Below are 20,766 nucleotides of genomic sequence, written 5' to 3'. Positions count from 1 at the left end.
ACCAAGGCTGGTGTCCTGGTATGATTCCGGTACCCCTACAAAGAGTGTGGGTGCTGGTGAGAAGTCTTTGCCAGCACTGGGCTTCAGTGCTGGGGTGGACTTAGTTCTGCTCAGAGCAGGGTGACAAATAATTGGCCCAAGCTGCTCAGGTCTCAGGGGAAGGGAACTCTTCTGGTTTAGAAGTCAGAAGGCCCATGACTCAATTTCTTTGGTCTCTACTGTTCAAAGGAAGAGGATCAGCACCATGAGTTTCTCTTAGACTAGTGCTCAGCTCTGCCCTGCCTCCGTGTAGCTTCAGTGGGAAGCTCCAGGATGGTGCCAAATTTGCAGTGAAGGACCAAGTATGTCTGACTGAAAGGGGTTGCAGTCCCTTTCTTGATACCAGCAGTGAACTTTCACCTTCCAGTCCCTTTTTACCACTACAGAACATTGTGGTTTACCCTGGAACGAATGTTTGGAAAATTTATAGAGTAGCCTTCATAAATGCCAACTAGCTCGAGCTAGTTAACAATCAATTAGCTAGAGGTAAAAACTCTATCATGGACATACCCATAGGCCTTGTCTTCACTAGAAAAAGCAAAGTGAGTTTTTAGTTAACACATGGTTTTAGCTAACAGGCGGTAACTAACACCAGGTTAAGGCAAAGTAGCTTGTAATTTTAACATGTAATTTTAAAGGTAAACCTGGCTCCCCCACAGTCTTTTACATCAACCTACTCCATGTTCTAACTACAAACTGCCTGGTCTCCACTAGCATTTTGCCTTGTGTTACCACATTTGTGAACATCAGTTAAGAATGCATCTTTTTTCCTAGTGAGGCTGTACTCATATTAACACAAGGGTGTTATGAAGGCTAGTTAATATTTATACACTCTTCAAAGGAACTGCCATTATCTGCAAAGGCTTATCTAATTCTGGACTGTTTTAAGAAAGGTAAGAGATACTGTTGGCCCGGGATTGGTAGCTTTTGCTCACAAACCTTTTGACTGGAATGAGTTAACACATTTCAGCCAACACTTGTACTGAACTAGCCAGGAAAAAAGGCAGGGGCACGACCATATTCAAACAAAATTGTTTTATTGAGAGTGTAAATGGAAATGTCTTCATATTGCTTTGATGAAATGACAGACAGCAGCTGTAGACAAATATGCTTTTTTTTAAACAAATGAAAATGGATAAGGTAAAAATAAAGCTTTTTTTTTTTTTTTACTTGTACCTTTAAGCAACATAATCACAATATATACACAAAGAAAGCTAAAATAAAGCTATGTTGAAACCAGAGCGTTTCAATCAATACATTAGATAATTACAGATTGTGTCAATAAATACCCAGTTTTTAAACTGTTTAACAGGCAACTTTTTACACAGATACGGAGAGGGAAAAATATATATATTTACAGTTCAGTGCCCTGAAGAAGGAAAAAAAAAGAAAAATCTTTTTTTTTTTTTTGGCACCAACACAAATAAAATGAATAAATTATAGAAAAAAAATCCACGAAGGCAGGAATCTTTATCCCCATCGTTCACTTTTAAAATGATAGATATGCAGAGAAACCTAGGAATGTTCTAAAACATAATCTTACATTAGTGCCAATAAATACAGAATGGTACCGGACACTTTTTGTCAGTATTTTTGATGCCGTCTGAAGAATAGAAACGACCACCAATTAGATAATCGAATGGGATTTTCAGAACAACAAAGAAAAATTCTTGAAATCCTCCATCTGCCAGTAGTTCACCTACAATGGCCCTCCTGCATGGCAGCCAAGTCCCATCCGGCAGTTCTTGCTAGGTAAGACTTGTATGCAAGTGTACCATTGCTCTGCACAGCACAGTGCAGGGTCCTCAGTGAGGGTTCCAGTGTGGAAGGAATGCTGGGGGCTCAGTCAGGATAGCTGGGGCTCCAGGAGCGAAGATGCAGGGTGTCCCAGAGAGCCCAGTGGAGTCTGATGAAGTTAAATCAGACCGCACCAATGGACTCCTGAGCAATGCAACCTGCAGCTATACAGAAACCCAGCTATTAGTCACAGCTGCAAAGGGTCACAGTTCAATTTGCGTTGTTCTAATATGGCCATTTAAAAGTTGACCAGCTCAGTACAAGAGAAGATCTACAATGGACAAAATAGCTCTCCTGGTATGTGAGAATTTCCTAATTGCTGGTAGCTGTGAACAGCTTGCCATGCCAATTAGAATACCAAATAATCATTTATTAACTAGCAGGTACAAACCATTGTAATCTCTATAGTTGGATATATTTATAGTTCAGCCAATGGAAGTGTTTTGCCTCAGCTTTTCATTAGGGTTTTTGTTTTAGCCTAAAAACAGTCAAACTGACACCATCTTTTCTTGCTCGGGAGTCTGCATAGGCTAGCCTATTCAGCAAAGCAGACACCACGGGGTTACATTCAGAATATGGGGTCGCTGCACGCACAACTTTTGTTTAAAATAGCTAGAGCTGGACATTTAATTCAATGTACACCAGGCTTTAAAAAGAAAAAAATGTATTCCCTAGCCCCCATTTGGCTATTGCTCAAGTACAGGTATCACTGCATCACATACAAGAATTGAAACTTTTAAACCTATTTTTAAAGCTGGTAGATTTATACCATGATATCGGGATATACAAACTAGACCAACACACATTAGTACTGTTGGCATAGGCACTTAGTGTACTGCTAAAATACAGATTATGTCCAATTCTATGTAATGGCCAGTGACCTGTTTTCAGACGGATTTAAACATACAGGCCTAAGAAGGCCTCTGATACTATTTGATTTCTTATTGTTTAAAAAGATGCTCCAAATTATTCAGCTTTACTTTTTGATTTTAGGTTTTTCTAAAACGTATAAAAGCAATAAATAATCCAATACCTTCATTTTCATCTAATTGACTTGTATCATTTTATCTATAAAATGCATATAAATAGTCTGGCCCACTATGTTTTATAATGGTTAGACCCTTTACACGTCAGTGTACTAAGGAGCACTTAAATCGGGAGCGTGAGCAGTGTTGCTATAGTTTGCTTTGCTCTCCAAGTTCTACAGGCTGGAAAGGTCCTCTCCTCATTACATCTGCTGCCACTAATGGTTCCTCTGCATATTCAGGCACCATAATAGATCACTGAAGATCTCATGGCCAAATCCTTAGGCAATTAAATAAAATTATAAAATAATTTAAGAAAAAGGTTTTTTTAAATATAGTTAGTTCATATTATTTCTTGACTAGTTTAGGGGGGTTGTTTTCCATAGCAGAATTATGGACCTCACACAACATTGTATAATCCCATACATGTAAGGATTTTTAGCTACCAAGAGGATGTTTTTAATTATGAAAAAAACCCCAAAACCCCCCCTTCCCTCACAAACTTCACCTGGCTTAGGCTCTTTTAGAAATGTTATACAAAGACGGAAAAGGTATCTGACAATCTCTAAAGTTAACACCTTTCCACCTCTTTTAAAAAACAGTGTTGTTGTCTTTAGGATCTGTGCTGCTAAAGACTTCTATTGCACTTCCAGGTCATTAATAAACCACAGTGCTATTCATGTACTAAAAGGTAAAAAATAAATAAATACAGATATATTATGTAAAAAATATGATTGTACACATAATACATCTGAGGTATTACCAATTTAAATAAGGTTTCATGCTAGTTCAAGCTTCGGTGGCTATTTAAATTCTGGAATTTGCAATAAATAGGTGAAAACGATTATGATCTAGTGTATGGATCTTTTCTGTAAACCTCTTCAGATTTAAACGTAAGAGCATGGCAGGCTCACTCTTATGCAAATCATTTTTCACAATAAATATGGATTCAAAAGTTGTTTTAAAAAGTTTCTGCAACACTGAATAGTTTCTAGAAGGGGCTGTTGTGTATGACTGGCAATGTTAACAAGGAGTATTTTAATAGGTCTTCTTATACAAAACACAGGTAAATTCGTACTTGAAAGTCTTCTATTTTTTCCAAATTATGAAAGTTTATAAATTTTGCACAAACAGCGAGGGAACTGATTGTAGCTGCAGTATTTCAAAGTGTCCATGTTCTATAAAGACAAAAAATAATTTGTCTGCTTAGAAAGCTTTTTGTAGTATTTTCTCCTTCAGTGAAAGTTTGCTCAGTACTTCAGTTTTAATTTCAGTTTTCCTTCTTTTTTTTAAACTTTCACTGTTTCCATTAGTGATGACTTAATGGCATCTTCTAAAAGCTGATTGTCTGTGAAAGGGACGGGGGTTTCTGGGACAGATTCAGACAAGCCAATTAGAGACTCCAGGAAACAGGTGCTCTGGTCTCCTGCCTGGGGAAAGCCAGGAAAATTAGGCAATTGAAACTGCAATGCTGAAAAGTTATCAAGGTTCTCATATTCCTTTAACGAGTTATAAAGAGGTCCCAAGTTGTAGTCGGAAAATGACTGAAAAAGATCCAAGGAGTCAGAGGAAAGGCTGAGATCTGTGTAGCTCTTTGAGCACTGCTCTGCAGAGGATGACATGCAGCAAGAAAGCCCATCACAGTGTGTATCAGCAGTTTCGTCTAGAAAACAACCGGCATCCTGATTGGCATTTTCATCCAGGCATTCGGAGATGTTTGACAAATGGCTTGAGTAGTTTCCAGTGCTGAGTTTTTCAGCAGTTGTACCACACTGGTCTTCAATGTTAGCACTAAAGAAGTCAGCAGGATGGAAACAGCTCAAGTTGTCTTGGCAATTATTACTGTTGTCTTCGATGTCAGAATCATTGAAGTGGAGTATTCTTGCCAGGCCGTCATCATCAATATCGGACTGAGACTTATCTGACGGGACACTCTCGTACTGTTCTTCTGAATCCTCGCTCTGAATGGATGAAATCGAAGAGTCTGTCATATCACTACTACAGCTATTCTCCCCAACAGTCTCCAGGTCCATGTTGAACTGAAATGCTGGAGTCAGTGGGACAGCTCTTTCCTCAAACACGTTTTTCCCTGCCGAACAGCCAAATTGATGGAGTCTGTCCCGGAATGATGATTCGGGTTCTACATTCCTTTCACTGCTCTGCTGATTCTTTTCCAGTTCCAATTTCATGATGGTGTGGATAAAGTGAGTTTGCACTCTAGCCTGGTTGAATTCTATTCTCCCTTCCGTATTTCCACAGCCATCTTTCGTGCAGCCACAAGGAAATGAAGTGTGATCCATCTGCCATGAAGCAAAGAAGACAACAGTGTTAGACCTATGAGATTCTACCTCTACCTAAAGCACGGGGCCCATAAACCCCAGCATAACGTGAAAGAAAGTGACTGCAAGCTATGAGGAAACCCCAAAACTACAGCATAGCAAAATCTACATAGCAGAAATGGCCTCTACTGAGTGATTCTGAGAAACCATCTTCATAACAGAGCATACCAGCTAGCAGGTAAAAACAAACCCTCTTTAGAAGAAGGATAGGTCTCAATACAACTAAGACCAAAGGAGCTGAAAAGATCTAATGGGTAAAGCATATACCCTTTCAAAGGAAGTGTGAGTGGAAAATGTTGGACAAATAATATAAATAGCTATGTATTGATATCATATGCACATGTAACAAGAGCTATTGTGATAGTCACTGGGGACTGATCCCAGGACCCAGGCTGATAATAAGCAGAGCTTCTACCATCTGAAGTAAAGGAGTAACAGCCGTAACTGGAACCTGCGGTCGATTCGCCCTCTGAGGACCAGTCACTAGAGGGTGATGTGTAAAACGCGCTGTACAGTAGGTTGCGCACACTCCACACACTTCTATCCCCACAGCCATGACACATAATGAATTAACATTTCAAAATCCATGGAATGCATCTTGAAGAACATATTTCAAGAGGCAAGCATCTCCAAGGAAAAACTGAACATGAATTCCTAAACGGAATTACACCGAGAGGGTGATACAGGCCAGCTCAGTCTGAAGTTACCTACAGGCAGAAACTTGAGGTTGGCACGCCAAACTCATCTCTTGGGGGTGGGGGGTGCTTAAAAACGGAGGAGGACTCTGAAGATTGGGTGAAGCTACGCACGACATCACATGCTGTAGACTGTTAGCCCGGCTTGACCTCACTTCAGAATTGGGATATAAACTAAGAAAATCCAGGAAATCCAAAGGGACACGATCAAGCCCTAACATGAGACCTGAACGCGTTGTTTAAGTTTGTGGGCATGTGCCTCTGATGCAGCCCTCTGCTCTACCTGCCTGCTTGGTTTTGGCAAGCCAGTGGAACATTAAATATTCATCAGTCCTGCTTTAAGTGATCAGTATGGGAGTACAGATTTCCACACGTGGTGGATTTGCAGAAACATGCAGAAGAGAAGGACATCGGGACATGCACATGACTGCAAAGAAATGCAGCACCCACTGGGCATCCCAAGGTGGGGGCTGTCCAGCAGAGATCTTGGAACTTTATCTATACTGCTACCCTCATTTTATCTTGTGCTCTTGAGAGGAGTAAGAAGGGCCTAATTTTCTATGCTCTGAAATACAGGTCACAAAGATATGTACACATATACCATTTTTAAGGCAGGTAGCCAGAGCTCAGCCTGTCAATTTCAACAGTGTCCCTTTGACAGTTACCGTTTTTTAAATGCAAGTTAGAATTAGCGCATTTTACAATCTGCCTTTGCCAGCAGGAGAACCTACTCCATACTGCGCTTGCTAGCTAACCTTCCCCGCCTGCTTTTCTTTCTGCTTGCGTCAAGTCTGCAGACGCTGCCAAAAAGCCTGGCCGCGTACATAGTTCCAATCTGTGCAAGGACCCTTCTGATATTAAGTTTCACCCTCGTCTCAGTCCCAGCCTCGCTCGCATACGTCCCTAATGGATGCAAGGCACGACGCACAGCCTGGGTGGCACAGCGAGCGGCACGTACCTGACATTTAATGCCTGCTAAGCTACAGCTGCAGGTCTCTGGATCGCAGAACTCCTGGCAGTCACAGCCGCAGTCTTCACGGGACAGGCGGATGCTGTGCAGCTCCCGTTTCTCCTCTCTGTCGATCTTCTTCACCCCCATGGTTTTGAGCAGAGCACGTCTCTTTTTGGCAGGGTAGGGCTGTAGGAAGAAGCCGTCCTCCAGCTCCACATTGCTCACATCCACGTCATCGTCGGATATGTCCTCAGTAGTGAGCTGGCCGGCCTCCTCAGACTCCGCCGTGCCGTTCACCGTCAGCTGTGCCCAAAGAACAAGACGACAGAGTCAGGGCACCACATACACTCAAGAAACACATCTCAACCTAGCCAATAGGCAGCTGTACCAGCAAACACACACTTAGAACTAAGCCACAACAACAAATACGCCCCCCACCCTCCCATTACTGCACCGTGGCCTTTCCAAAATGGGTGTCTGCCATGTGCCTGGGGTAGGGGTGAAGAGACGGCTGTGGGAAGAATCAGAGAATAGTGACCTAAAACTGGTGACCATTAAGACCCAGAGGGGCAGAAACTAAAGGGAGGGAGGGGACAGGTCTAGTCCTGCTTCTGAAATGCAGCAGCTTCTTGGGTGGCGAGGCAGACACCTGGTAAACTGCTCAAGTAGGAAGAGGAACATTTTGGCCAAGAACACCAGGGCAAATCTTTACTCTGCTCAAGAGACGTGAGGTGGCCACTGAGCGCATAGGAACAAGGTCTCCTCTAATTATTAAATTCAAGGAATTCAGTTTCTTTACTTTTGGAGAACAGAAGAGCTGAGCTGCTCATATCTGCATTTGAACACATGCTTCTAGAGAATCTGGATATGTCAAAACTGATACTTAGACCTCTGAGATGCCCCTAATGGTGAAGTGGCCATAAACTAATCATAAATAAGGCTACGATTTAGTCACGGAGGTCACGGAAGTCACCAATTCTGTGACTTCCAAAGACCTCTGTGACTTCAGCCAGCCCTGGCAGGGAGCTGCAGGGTCCCCTGCTGCCAGTGGTGGCAGGTGGACCTCCCGCAGCTCCCGGCCACCTCAGATGAAAGGGGGGACGCCCGCTGTTCTTCACAGCCCCAGGTGACCCGGAGACCACTGCAGCTCTTCGCTTGGGGTGGGCAGGAGGGACCCCCAGAGCTCCCGAGTTCGGAGCCCCCAGCGGAGAGGAACCCTGGAGCTCCCAGCCCACCCGCAGCTGCTCAGGCTCCTCATTTTATCATGGATATTTTTAGTAACAGTCAGGGACAGGTCACAGCTTCCGTGAATTTTTCATTATTGCCTGTGACCCATCCATGACTGTTACTAAAAATATCCGTGACAAAAATCTTTGCCTTAATCATAAGGACTTGCACCAGCTAATGATAAATGATACCACATGTTATTACTCACCTTCCATTTCAATGCCTCCAGTTTCTCCTCTTTTAACCGCTCCTTGAGTTTCTCCCGCCGAACGGTCTCCTGTTCCTTTGAAAATTCTGCCAGCGTAAACTGCCTGGATGAACTGTGCTTGCTCATCATCCCCAGGGTACAGCCACCCCGGCTAGGCACGCTGGTGAACCCCTGGCAGCGTGGAAAGTAAAACACAGTCACCTGGTCGAACTCCACATTGTTCTTCTTTAACCGCTTGGTTTTCTTCAGGATGGATGTAGCTAGAAAGGCAGAAATGAAAAAAAGGCACATGACATTCCTCTCCTAGGAACAGATGCACATGAATTTTAACAGCTGCAAAACAGTGTAAGACTTCCACTTAGGCTACAGCAATCAACAAGTTAGTATTAGGCCAGTATCTCAGCAGACAGATCCTAAAGTGCAGTATGCAAACTCATTTCAAGGCAGGTGAAGGTGCTGCAAGAAATCACAGCCAATATATTTCTGCTAGCAAAGAACATTGATCAGTCTTGCTAAGAAGCAACTGCTTTTCTCCTCCTCACATTGATTTCCTCAAGGACGTTTACATTTACTTATTCTTCAAGTATAGTAGAGCATAACAAAATGGTGTGTGTGTGTGTGTGTGTGTGTGTGTGTGTTCAGATTCTCTTTTGCACACTCCCAAATAATTTGCTTACTGCAGCTTACATGGGAGAGCTCACAATTACTAATAGCTGCTTTTATGGTACTTCCTTTTGCAGCCACTGGGAGGAACTACGAATCTGTACTTTATTCTCAGGAGACTAATTTGAGAGCAGCTGCAAAGATGTTAATCTTTATACAGGTGATCCCAATATAAACATTGGCAACACAACACTGTGGTTTATCTTAAACTGCTAGAACATGCTTTATGCATTTAGAAAGTTCAAAATACAATCTCTCCAGAGATATCTAGTTTTACATTGTCTCGTGTGAATATAAATATATAACAGATCAGATTTGCTAGTCTACAGGAGTAATTCCAGAATCACTCTGTTGCCCTGCACCTATCAGGACATGTAAAATGGAATGCAAAACTGTGGCAATATTGGTTTAAGGAACTACTTTTCCTGCAACACGAACATGTTAGGAAGAAGAGGCAGCAAAAGACAAAATGAGCTTGTTTGCCCACGATCTCTGCTAGATTCTCATAGAAGGTGGATGAAGTCTTAGTCAGCACAAAGATAATCAAATTTTAGAGCCCAAACCATTGAGAATTATATAAACAGACCTCACATGGCAGGCGGAAAGTCTCCAGTTACTGGGGGGGACATTTCTTCCCAATGACAATGGCCTCCCAGCTCACCCTCTCAGCTAAAACAGCAATTTAAAAACTTGCCTTGACTGTATATGAAAAGTTGCGCCAGAATTTATTCTACATCTTTCTAGCTATGCCCTAGTGCAGACACATTTAAACTGGGGTAACCCTTGTTTACACTGGTTTAGCTTAAATCAGTAGTTTACCAAACCCTACTGTGCTAGGAACTATATGCACACCGAGTAAGACAGTAAATGTCCTGAAGGAGCTTAGAATCTAACTACACGAGACAGAAGAAGAATTATCATCCCCATTTTACAGATGGGAAACTGAGGCTGCAAAAAGATCCAGTGACTTGATCTTGCAAAGGGAATCACTGGCAGACTGTTCTGAACTCAAATCTCTGGATCCCCAAACTAGGCCTGAACCATCTCATTCCTCTGCTGACCAGAACTATTATGTATATGGAATTGTAATGACCAGCTATAAACTCAAAGGGTGTTTGCAGAGGTGGGGTGGGATCAGATACCCCTGAAGCTTAGAGAAATGCAGAACTGGAGTTAGTCATGCCCACTTTTAACAGTAAGCCTTATTTACCAACATATAAACAAACACTTCTTAGTTTAGTCTAAAGGAGCATTGGTGTAGCTATGTTAGCAGCTTCTACTAAACATATCAACAAAGCTTTTGAGCTTTCACACTGGTCATTGTCATTTTAATGACCTCTTCTCACTGGGCACAGCATTTTTGTGTAGTCTTGGCTTAACCATTTAAAAATATTTATTCTTTACCAGAACACCCCACCCACAAAAAAATAAAATTAATATAATTATACTTTGCTCCCCCCCCCGCACAAAAAATTGTATTCTCATTCCTGACACTTTTTAAACGAGCCAGTGCATACAGAAAGTCCATTGTTATTTCACAAAACCCAGAGGACAAAAAAGAATGAGACTCTTTATTATTACAAGACTTCTAATGCCTTTTCAGACCAGTGGATGTTTGTGTATGTCTGCTAAGTGGACCTTAACTGCAAGATATTTGCAGGGCTCAACTATAATTTACTTGGTAAAGCTATTTCCCTTAGCTGAAGATTGCGCGCATTGTAATTTTTGGATGACAAGTGAGGGAAATTCATATGTGTTTCCCCAAAGCAACCCAAACTGGTAGTAGCTGCTAGGAAAACAAAATTGCATTTGTCTGCACCAGCCGCAGTGTTAGATGTGTCGCATTATTTGGCAAGTCATCCGGTTTGCTTACGAAACCATTCTGAAGTGGTTTGTATTAACTAAGTAAGCCATTGGCTAATCACTTGTACCCTACTTTTTTTAAAAAAAATGGGCACCTATAACTAACATTTAGGCCCCTAGTTGCCCATTTAGATACCTGAAGGTAGATTTAGGTACTTAACTTCAGGCTCCTATCGTTGCAAATTAGAGCCTCTATGCAAATTCATAGAGGCCCTAATTGTTATAAAATACAGGAGTAACCAGTTGAAGAAAACTATCCTTAAAATGCAGGCTGAGTAAATGGACCATATTTATAAAATTATATGCACTAGACTTCATAGACTCATCATTCCATAGTTTACAATGAATAAATCAGTGTCTGCCAAGCTCTTGGGAGTGACTGTAATAACTATCCACAGTGATAGTGCCAGGTTTTAAAAATCTGTTTGCAAAGTCTTTGCACATATGTGGACTCCATGAGAATACAGCCCCACCATCTGGATATAACAACATATACTGTCATGGGATACTTACGAGTGAAACTGGAGGGCAAGGCAGTGCTGGGCTTGCTGTCTCCTCGGGAGTTTTCCTCGTCTGTTTCCCAACCTGATGAGGCTGAAGAAGAGGAGAAAGGGGAGCAGGAGGAAGAGGAGCAGTAGGTGGCATCATCCTCCAGTTCATCATACTTCCTTTTCAATACTCCACTCATGGTTATTCGGTATTTTTCATATAACTGAAAAATAAGGGAGAAAAGAAAAATAAGGCATGGGCGACAATGGATGTTCTTCACAAGGGGTGAAATTCGCTCCTGCGCAGGGAGCCAACACAAATACCAAATACCACTTAAGCCTTATTTTGAGGGCTTCATTGGCATTTCAGTGGCTTCCGTGCCAGCTCTCTGCACGTGGTTAAGATTTACCCCTATGCACCTAAAGATCAGAGGGAAAGATGTTTAGGCCACCTACCTATAAGTCACACATTTGCTACCCTCACATTTGCAGGGCTGTTCCCTCACAACCTTGATAGTTGATGTAGAAACTGAAATCATGGTGTGCTCCACCACCTAATTCCCATCCATGAAAGCTGTCCCCTGATTTCCACCATAATGCGAATGGTTACTGTTTAAACTGCTATGTTTTTTGAACACATCCAAGCCTCTCCCCTACTTTTGAGGTTCACCTTTTTACCTAAAAAGAACAGGAGTACTTGTGGCACCTTAAAGACTAACAAATTTATTAGAGCATAAGCTTTCGTGGGCTACAGCCCACTTCTTCGGATGCATATAGAGTGGAATAAATATTGAGGAGATATATATACACACATACAGAGAGCTCTCCTGTTCGTTTTGCGGATACAGACTAACACGGCTGCTACTCTGAAACCATTTTTACCTAATTCACCCTACCTTCAAACCTTATTTCTGGCAACTCAACTGAATTTCCATGCAACATTCCACCCATATTAAGATTGTACAAAAAAAGTGGCTGTAGGTTACTACACACACACACACGATCTTCCACACACTCATTCATTCCATCAACAGAAATGTTAACAAACAATAAGTATTACATTTTGTGCACTAAATCTTTTATGTTAACTCCTTACCCAAATCACTTACTAGGAAGTTACAGCTCTAGCTTCTTGCTAATTACAAAAAGAAGCCAGTTTGTTGAGAACAATCCCTTGCCATGATTTACTTGCTTCAGTCCCCTGAGGGCTTATTAAATGAAGCACTGAAATACAAATATATCAAATGCAAGAAACAACCCTTCCTCTCAGTTTCTTTCAGATTCAGCCCACTGTTCACTAAACCATGTGTTTATTTTGTGTTATATATCACACACAGTACCAATTAAAAGCAATAGAGCTAATTAAAAACAAAGTCATTCTGTACTTGTCTGGATTTCTAAATTTTGTTCATTTCTTTTTCCAACTTTCAACCCACCAAACAACTTCACATTTAATCCTTTAGCGTCTTTGGAATAAGAATTTCCTACAACAAAAAGAAACTACACTTTGCATATAATATACCAACTGAATCATATCACTTACTCTACAGCTCAAAATGTATTGAGTCAGAACACTCTTGGGGAGAATTCTGTTTGGACCAAAAAAAGAAGAACAGGAGTACTTGTGGCACCTTAGAGACTAAGACCTTTTCTCCCTAGAAAGCCCTAGATACAACAACCTGGATGCCTCTCTATTTTGATAGAAATCACCACTGGTCTATTTAGGTTTGAAGTGGGTGAGCACGTAACCAGACGTCACGACAAGATTATTACTGGAAGAATGACTCACTATGATTCAAACCAGTGCATTTGTATATTTATCAGCAACAAACATGTGAGGCTACAATTCATGACATCCCAGAGCTAGAGTTCAGAAACTTCCTTTGGCAAGGAAATAGGTGCAGTTTATGAGAATCACCCACTCGTACTGAAGGAGGGATGATACAGCGGCTCCAGTCACTTGGCATGACATGAGAACGGCTGCTTCTTAGTAAGCAGTTTTAGTAACCTATGAAACGAAGAGGATATTATCAGAAAATGTCACTGAACGATAAGAATAGAACTCGATCCAAAGTCCACACAGCCAAACACAGCTGACATGGGAAGCAAGACAAGCAGAAGGATGCTGCCTCCTCTTTTCCAGATGCCTTACAAAAAAGGTCGACAATTAAAATATAAAAAGTCACAATTTAAGAATCATTAGAAAACATCTAGTGAATGAAGCCTGGCCATGGACGCTAACAGTTACCAAGCTGCTTATTACCAAGTTACACAGAACTTCTTGAACTGCATGGAATCCAGAGATCTCACGGGATTGTTCCATTTAACATCCTTAATTCTAAAAAAAACAAAGGCATCCTTTAACGTGACACTAACTCAGAACACAAGGATGTGTCAGATATGTATTAAAAACAGGCTTGCAATCTTATAAAGCCCAGTGTTATACTTGACTGCCAGAAACTCTCCTCCCCAATCAAAGTGAGACTTTTCTATTAGCACAAATGTCTTTGTGACCATAATTGTATTACTACCTATTTCCTTTGCATGTCTAGTCTGTTAAATCTTCTTTAAAAGCTCCTGCCAAGTGTGGGCACACAGCAAAAAATGCATATTTCAAAACCTTTTAATGAGGGGATTTTAACATTTCAATAGCATTGCATAAGAATACTTAGCGCATCTATATAGCTCTTTATATCTTCAAAGCTCTATACAAATACTAATTAATTACGTTGACAAACAGCTTTCCATAAGACAATAGTCTCTAACAGGTTAAAAATTGCAGGCTGTAATGGCCCTTTGGTTATAAGAAAGTTAATCATTTACTGCAGCATGGCTGTATTGGGGCTTCAAAGGCACTAGGCAATGCAACTTTCTAATCTGAAGTTGGGCTCAATAAAGAGCATTTTTTATACAATATTTTCATACTAGGGGAAAAGTAACTGTTTCCCCAGCCTCTTTTTACACCCCTTGTTGACAGCTCTAACATAACAAGGAGACAGAACTAACATTGCAGGTGGTTTTGCCACAGTTGTTTTTTTGGCCTTAATCCAAAACAGATGGGGAGGTGGTGGATTTGGATATCTTCCATCAGTAACACCACATGTACTACCTGACACCTGGCTTAACCCCTTTGCTACTTTCCATTGAGCTCACCTTCAGCAAGAACTCCCCAGTGACCACAAGGAAGCTCAGCTGTTAGTATAAATTCTCACTATACTTATGTGCTTTCTCCCTTATTTTACAAAATGAACACGAACTCGGTAGCTTAAAAAACAACAACCATCTTCTCAGTGTGGGGTTTGAAACAAGCTCTGTGCAGAAGTCTGAGGTTTTATTCAGCTCCATTTTACAAGTCTGTTCCAACGATAAAGTTGGAAAATTAGGAGTGACTGAGCTAGTACTCAACTATTCCTTACTTTATTGTTTGTTTGATTTCCCCCCTCCTATTTCAGAGCACTGGGGTGGAGGGGGAAGTAATTTAAAGCAGCCCCAGTCGTGTTAAGGAGTAATCACTCTTCACTCTCTCATGCCTCTATGCTTGTGGACAGCTCATTTGTAAAGCATACATGTTTATGGGGTCTGGCAGCTGCTCTTTTTACATCACAGTCACCTTCCACCTCAACGTTCAGACTTTTGAGCTACATCATCATTTGCAAGGGATCCCCCATTTTAAACAAACAGGGATGAAAGTAACCCTCCCTTTGCTTGTGCCATCTGAGCCGGCCCAATGGCTACTATGACAGATGTCAAGCAGCAAACACAGGAAACTTGTGGAACAGTCAAGGTCGCACTACAAAAAAGATAAATAATAGGGAAATAACACAGATCATGTCAACCTCACTTGAAGCAAAGCGCCCCCCCCCCCCCCCCCCGAACAATGTAAACTACTGCTCTGGAAGAGTGTTACCTTTGGAATTTGTGCTCACAGACCACCTACACTGAAATCAGCCACAACCATCTTCCAACCCAGCCTAACCAACAGCCAAATTCTGACCTCAAATTCTGGCCTCTCTTCCATCTCCCTGATTGCTCAGTCACTAATCTGTGCCTCAAGGGCTATATTTGGCAGTTGGGTGGTACAAATAGGCTACCACTGGGCATGAAGGAGAATCAAGACCACAACAGTTTCACTTGCAGGCAAAAAGACACGTTAGAAATACTGAAAGCAAAGGCTACAACAACAACATACCTGATTGCTTACAAGTTACATTTGTTTTTATTTTGTTTAATTGGCCTGTACATGCACTTCCAAGATGACACTCAAAGTTGGCTGGCCTAAATGGCTGTTGACAGTGGTCTCATTATAAAGTGGGAAAGTGTCAATGTGAAAATCAGCACTGAACAGAGAAGCACATGAATACACACACACTGGTCTGTTTGTAAAGACACAGCAAATCAAGTTACAGATAAACAGATGGTCTTAATGATTGTTGGACTGAAGCACAAAACCATGGTCAAGGTAGGTTATAATCTAGGATTATTGCATTAGGTCAAGTCCAGTATAAAAGTGCTCACCATGCATAAGGTATTTTCCCCAAGAGTGGGAAGAAGGAAAAAATGTATCACTTCTCTTCATAAGAATGAAGTGAGCTAAACATTTAGGGAAAAAAATACCCCACTACAGTATGACAAAGTTATTTCAAATATTTTATTGCATTGTCAATGCATAAGTAGAGATCATGCAAACACAGTTCTCGATTAATGGGGAAAAGCTTTTACTGAAACTGCTCCCCCTCTTACCCAAAGCATTTTTCCCTTTTCTGTTTTTGATTTTAAGATGGAACATTTCCTCAGGTAGAGTTTTAAAAACCTTTTCACGAACTATACAGATATAGTGAAGCTGCATCCTCAGTGTCTGGTTGCACCCACCCAAAAAGAAAATCCTACAGAATAGAGTTAAACATTTGAGGTAAAGCCAATCACTTTTCTGTGACAGCAGAATTCGGCCCAGGAATCTGAACACTGCCTTGAAACTCTGATGTCTCTTAGCCTGTTGAATGATCAGCCAATAAAACCTGAATGCCAATTTATACCCAGTGAGGATATTTTAATTGCAGTAATTCCACAATTAAAATGTCTGTATCGGACATAAATATGGTTTTAAGAATAAGCCACCAAAACTACACAGCAGCTTGAAAAAGGGTCCTATTCTTGCACTCTCAAGTCTGCAAGTACCATATACAAGAGGAGGTTTTTTTCCCACTTTTTTTTTTATATAACCTGAAATAAAATAATCCCATCTCCCTTTTGGTTGCCAAAAAAGACATTCTGTTCTTGGCTAAGACTCCTTACTCATCTATTTTACTGAAAACAGCTTTTTGAACAAGTACATAATGCGATGGATCAAACCCGCAGGAATTCCACTAGCACCGCAACTCCCACTATCTTGGGAATACTTTCTAACAAATATTTAGCTCAGATGTGCATTCCTCTCTCTCTCTCTCTCTTTTTTTTGAACATCAAACTTGGGGCAGAGGGGGGATGTCTGGTGGGGGAAGGGGAATTGAAATGGCTAAATCCTTTTTCTGGCTCTCAGCAAGTCGCAAGGCAAAGCCCTAGAACACTGGAATGCAAGGAATTAATGTTTTAACTATCCTACTCTTGGACTACATATAAACAGTAAATATTTCAAGTAATTTAGATTTAAGAAGATTTGGCATTTATTTAGTCAACCAGAGGAAAAGCAACCAAAAACAATAGTGTTCCTTTAGTCTATTTATAACTAACCCCACAAGACATTATGTTTGTGTATGCAAGTTGCTGGTCGTTTTACTGCAGAATATAAACTATTTGCATTTTTACTTCATAGCTGTTATACGCAATTGTACAATTGAAAAGCTGCAGGGTAATCAACCGAGTCAAACTACAGAAACTTCTTATACTAGATCCAGTTGCTGTAGGTTCTGCATTCACTAATACCAGGCTGGACATCCAGGCTTATAAAGAGCATCAGAAAGGACATCAGTCTGCAGTGACATTTTAAAGTTTGGTTTCATGTCTGAGGAGCCAATGCATGAAGGAATTCAAGATTTGTGCAAAAGTAATTTAAAGTGCAGCTCTACTCTGAAAAGCAACTTTGTAAAAATGTTGTCATGGACTTAATTTCCCCCCCCCCCCTAACTTTCAGATCAAATCTGTTCCATTTACAAGTAAAAAGATGCCAGCTCGGCAAGCAAGCAACCTGAAATCCGAAAGTCAAGGTGGGTTCTTTCTGGCTCATGGATCAACAACAACAAAGAGTCTGCAACTGGAAATTAGTTAGCAATTCTGTTGCTCCATGAGTCAGATTAGAATCCAGCTCCGTCCCCCAGGGCTATGGTGGGTCTGCACGTCTGACAAGAGCAAATATTAGTTTAAAAACACCACCATGTATTTTAGTCAGGAAGGACACTGAATACACTCACAGAGCAAGTCTTGGAGTAAGACAGTGCAATTTTTACAGTCTCTCTTCAGACTAGGTGGCACTCATTTATTTACATGCCTCTTTTGACTGCAGATCAGACGACCTTGGTATCTAGCATTAACAAAAATTGGCGTAGAGCAGAGCTTTTAATTTAACCATCTGAATATCAGATATCTAAAAACAGAGGTGCTTTCACTGAAGCTTCTAGATTACTTAAAAAGAAGAACAGGAGTACTTGTGGCACCTTAGAGACTAACAAATTTATTAGAGCATAAGCTTTCGTGGACTACAGCCCACTTCTTCGGATGCATATAGAGTGGAACATATATTGAGGAGAATAATCAGTACTCTACTGGCATTGATTCATTGAGCATCCATTCATTTAACTATTTTAATTCTCTGGATATTTGAGTGGTTTCCAAAGCACAGTGTTACAATATCATCTAGCCTTACAATATCACCAGGTTTGATGTAGGCATTTTGAAGAAGCTACCATAAATAGAACCAGCCTAGAAAGGAAAGTGCAAGAAAAAAAGTCTCCCTCCCAGTTTCCTGCTCAAGCATGGAGTGAAAAGCAAGGGATAGCCAGTCTCACAGACAGTATTCCAAGAAATACACGCCGTGCTTTCCAGTTCAAACTAGATCATTTTAACTCAGCTGGGTACGGTTTCATAACCTTACTCTGGGTAAAAATAGACTCTGCCTACCATGCAACAGCAAAAACTGAACTAGTCAGTTCCACAGAATAAAAGCATGAATCAGTTTATAGTGCAAGTTTATTCCTATGCCAAAATATTTTTCATAGGAAGAATTTAAGTAGTGCTTTCTCTAACACTTTTCAAAAAGCCAAGCCTGTACTTTCCCCACCATGCCATTATTTCTTGTTGACAACTGGAAAGGTGAATAAAAAACAGCAAAATACATAGGAGCTTATTTGATTTGGCTGCTAAGAAATTAAGCTTCCAGATCTACTTGCAAGGGATCTTACTATAATAAATATGAAAATACAGTGTGCACTTTGTCTAGGAAAATCCTCTATTTGATTACCCCTTATGAATAATTCACAACAGGTTTCCATATTTGTCCTCGAGTAGGTACACACTGTACATTACCTTTTCTCCTATGTGTGCACACTTTTCCTGCACTAAATTATTAAAAGGCTTGCCAGCAGCTGTATGGTCTATTAGAGTGAAACACACATCTACCAGACCCTAAAACAAACCTCCTGATCTTGATGGCTTCACTTAAAATTGCTTAGCAAGAACTCCAGTTGTAAAATGTTAGATGACTCGATAGTTCAATGCAACAAATAACTACACATTTACATTTGTAGATGGCTATAAACATTTTCTGTTGATTCCAACTATTTTTTTTTTTAATTGGACATTTTAGTAGGACATCATTACTTCAGAACAAAGTTCTCATGCATATCAACCTAAGACTAGATTGTATAATGTGTGTGTGACACACAATCTAAAGAAAACCTGTTTGGTTTGAGGAAAAAATACACATTCATGAAACTTTACCATTTTAATCCAGGTATAAACTTGAAGAAAAGTCAGATTGTTTACTTAATAAATTAAGACAAGAGCCACTGCTCTGGGAAGAGGAAACTGATTTGCATACAGTACACAGAAAAAGTCACAGGCTGTGGGGGTAAAAGCACCTTCCTGCCTGGTGTTTGGGCAGCAGGACAATGCAGCTGATCAATTTGTCTCTAAACCAGTAGGTGTTGCTGTGGCAATGGAAAAATACTGTCAGTTTTGCAAATTTGGGCGATATAACTACCAAGTGCCCCCATTTCTTCAAATATCAACAGAAAATTCAAACTACAGCCTTTAAACATGGAGAGCTTAGGCTCTTTTTCGCAAGACAAAACTGAGTGTCACCACCAAAATAAAAAGTTATTCTCTGCATTTACATTTATAGTACGAAACCAGTTTTGATGCATGAGCAGCGTTACTATATCCTTAAGGAATGCCATATACTAAATGCTCTGGCTGTTTTTCTCCTGTTGCCACTGATGTGAGAATACTGAAGCTATTTCAGACAACACCTGGGCATCTAGAAAAGAACCTGATTTTAATCGTGAGTCATGGGCAAAAAACTACATCCAAAGGCATCTCCACTAGCTTGCCTACTGGGAAGGGATCTCATGCAGCAGTCTATATGACAGAATGGAAAACCCTCAGTGGATGAAACAATGTTAGTGTCTTCCCTGCACGCCTGGGACCACGGAAGGAAGAAAAGCAGGCATCAAATTCCTTACAAGCAAAAGAAGTCCCCTGCCTTGTTAATTTGCCCAGAGGGAATGTGCATTCCCTTCAGAGGAGATAGCCCAGCATGGAGCCAGAGATCATTATCTCTTCGGGCTGGGGGACCTGGGCTCCTTAATTAACTTCTTTTGAACTGTTTTGGTGCACATCACTCCAGGACATGGGGAGGGGACGGGCCGGCTCTCAATGCAGCCACTGTGAGCGAGACTCAGCAGCGAGAGGAACAACTTTGACCAGCTAAACGTTACTGACCACGGCCCTGGAGACACCAGCGCCCTGTACAATCAGGGGCTGGGATTCTTGGGCAGGCGGCGCGCTCCGCAGTCATGTACGGGGGGCAAGGGCCGGGGGGAGCCGGACAGTGCGAGTCACACCCCCCCGGGGGGGGCAGCCGGTAACGCCGGGCCCCATGACACCCCCCACAGTCCCCCGCCGCCATCTCGCGCTGTGCTCCCCACCCCGACTGGAAGGGGGCGCTACCCCCCAATGCATTTCCTCTCCCGCCCCCATGCCAGCCCCCGGCACTGTCCTGTGCCCCCCCTTTCCCATGCGAGGTCCCGAGCCGCCACCGGGCGCCCCACTGAGCCGGGGCCCGCTTCACGCCCCCTCCTCCCCGCTGCCAGATCCCCCGTCCCGCGACTCAGCTCCCCCCGCCGTGCACCCAGGTCCTGGGGCGCCCCCGCCCCCCTCTCCGGCCCCCTCCCCGGCCCACCCAGCGAACGCGCCTCCCCCCCGCCCCGCCTGCCGAGCCCGGCCGCCGCCGTCCCCTTACCCACCCCCCCTCCCCCCCC

General features: G+C 41.9%; 1 protein-coding gene across 2 annotated transcripts in view; it reads right to left on the bottom strand.

Annotated features, from left to right (window-relative positions):
* Window positions 1-4,150: 4,150 nt before the first annotated feature.
* The window catches only part of CSRNP1 (cysteine and serine rich nuclear protein 1), a 17,560-nt gene continuing 944 nt past the window's right edge, over window positions 4,151-20,766 (bottom strand). Inside the window, exons 1-5 of one of the 2 annotated variants that reach the window (XM_034759929.1) lie at window positions 12,179-15,142; window positions 11,322-11,974; window positions 8,283-8,542; window positions 6,854-7,150; window positions 4,151-5,161 (exon numbers count right to left, since the gene is read on the bottom strand). In XM_034759929.1, coding sequence (XP_034615820.1) covers window positions 4,151-5,161; window positions 6,854-7,150; window positions 8,283-8,542; window positions 11,322-11,496 — 1,743 coding nt within the window. In that variant the 5' untranslated portion in view covers window positions 11,497-11,974; window positions 12,179-15,142. Of the gene's footprint in view, window positions 5,162-6,853; window positions 7,151-8,282; window positions 8,543-11,321; window positions 11,975-12,178; window positions 15,143-20,766 lie in introns of those variants that run through there. The other variant, XM_034759928.1, reaches the window with a different exon arrangement.

Source organism: Trachemys scripta, chromosome 2, assembly GCF_013100865.1.
Source record: "Trachemys scripta elegans isolate TJP31775 chromosome 2, CAS_Tse_1.0, whole genome shotgun sequence".
In the NCBI taxonomy this organism is placed as follows: Eukaryota; Metazoa; Chordata; order Testudines; family Emydidae; genus Trachemys; species Trachemys scripta.
Note: the sequence above shows the minus strand (reverse complement) of the source record. Positions and strands in the feature narration are given on the sequence as shown.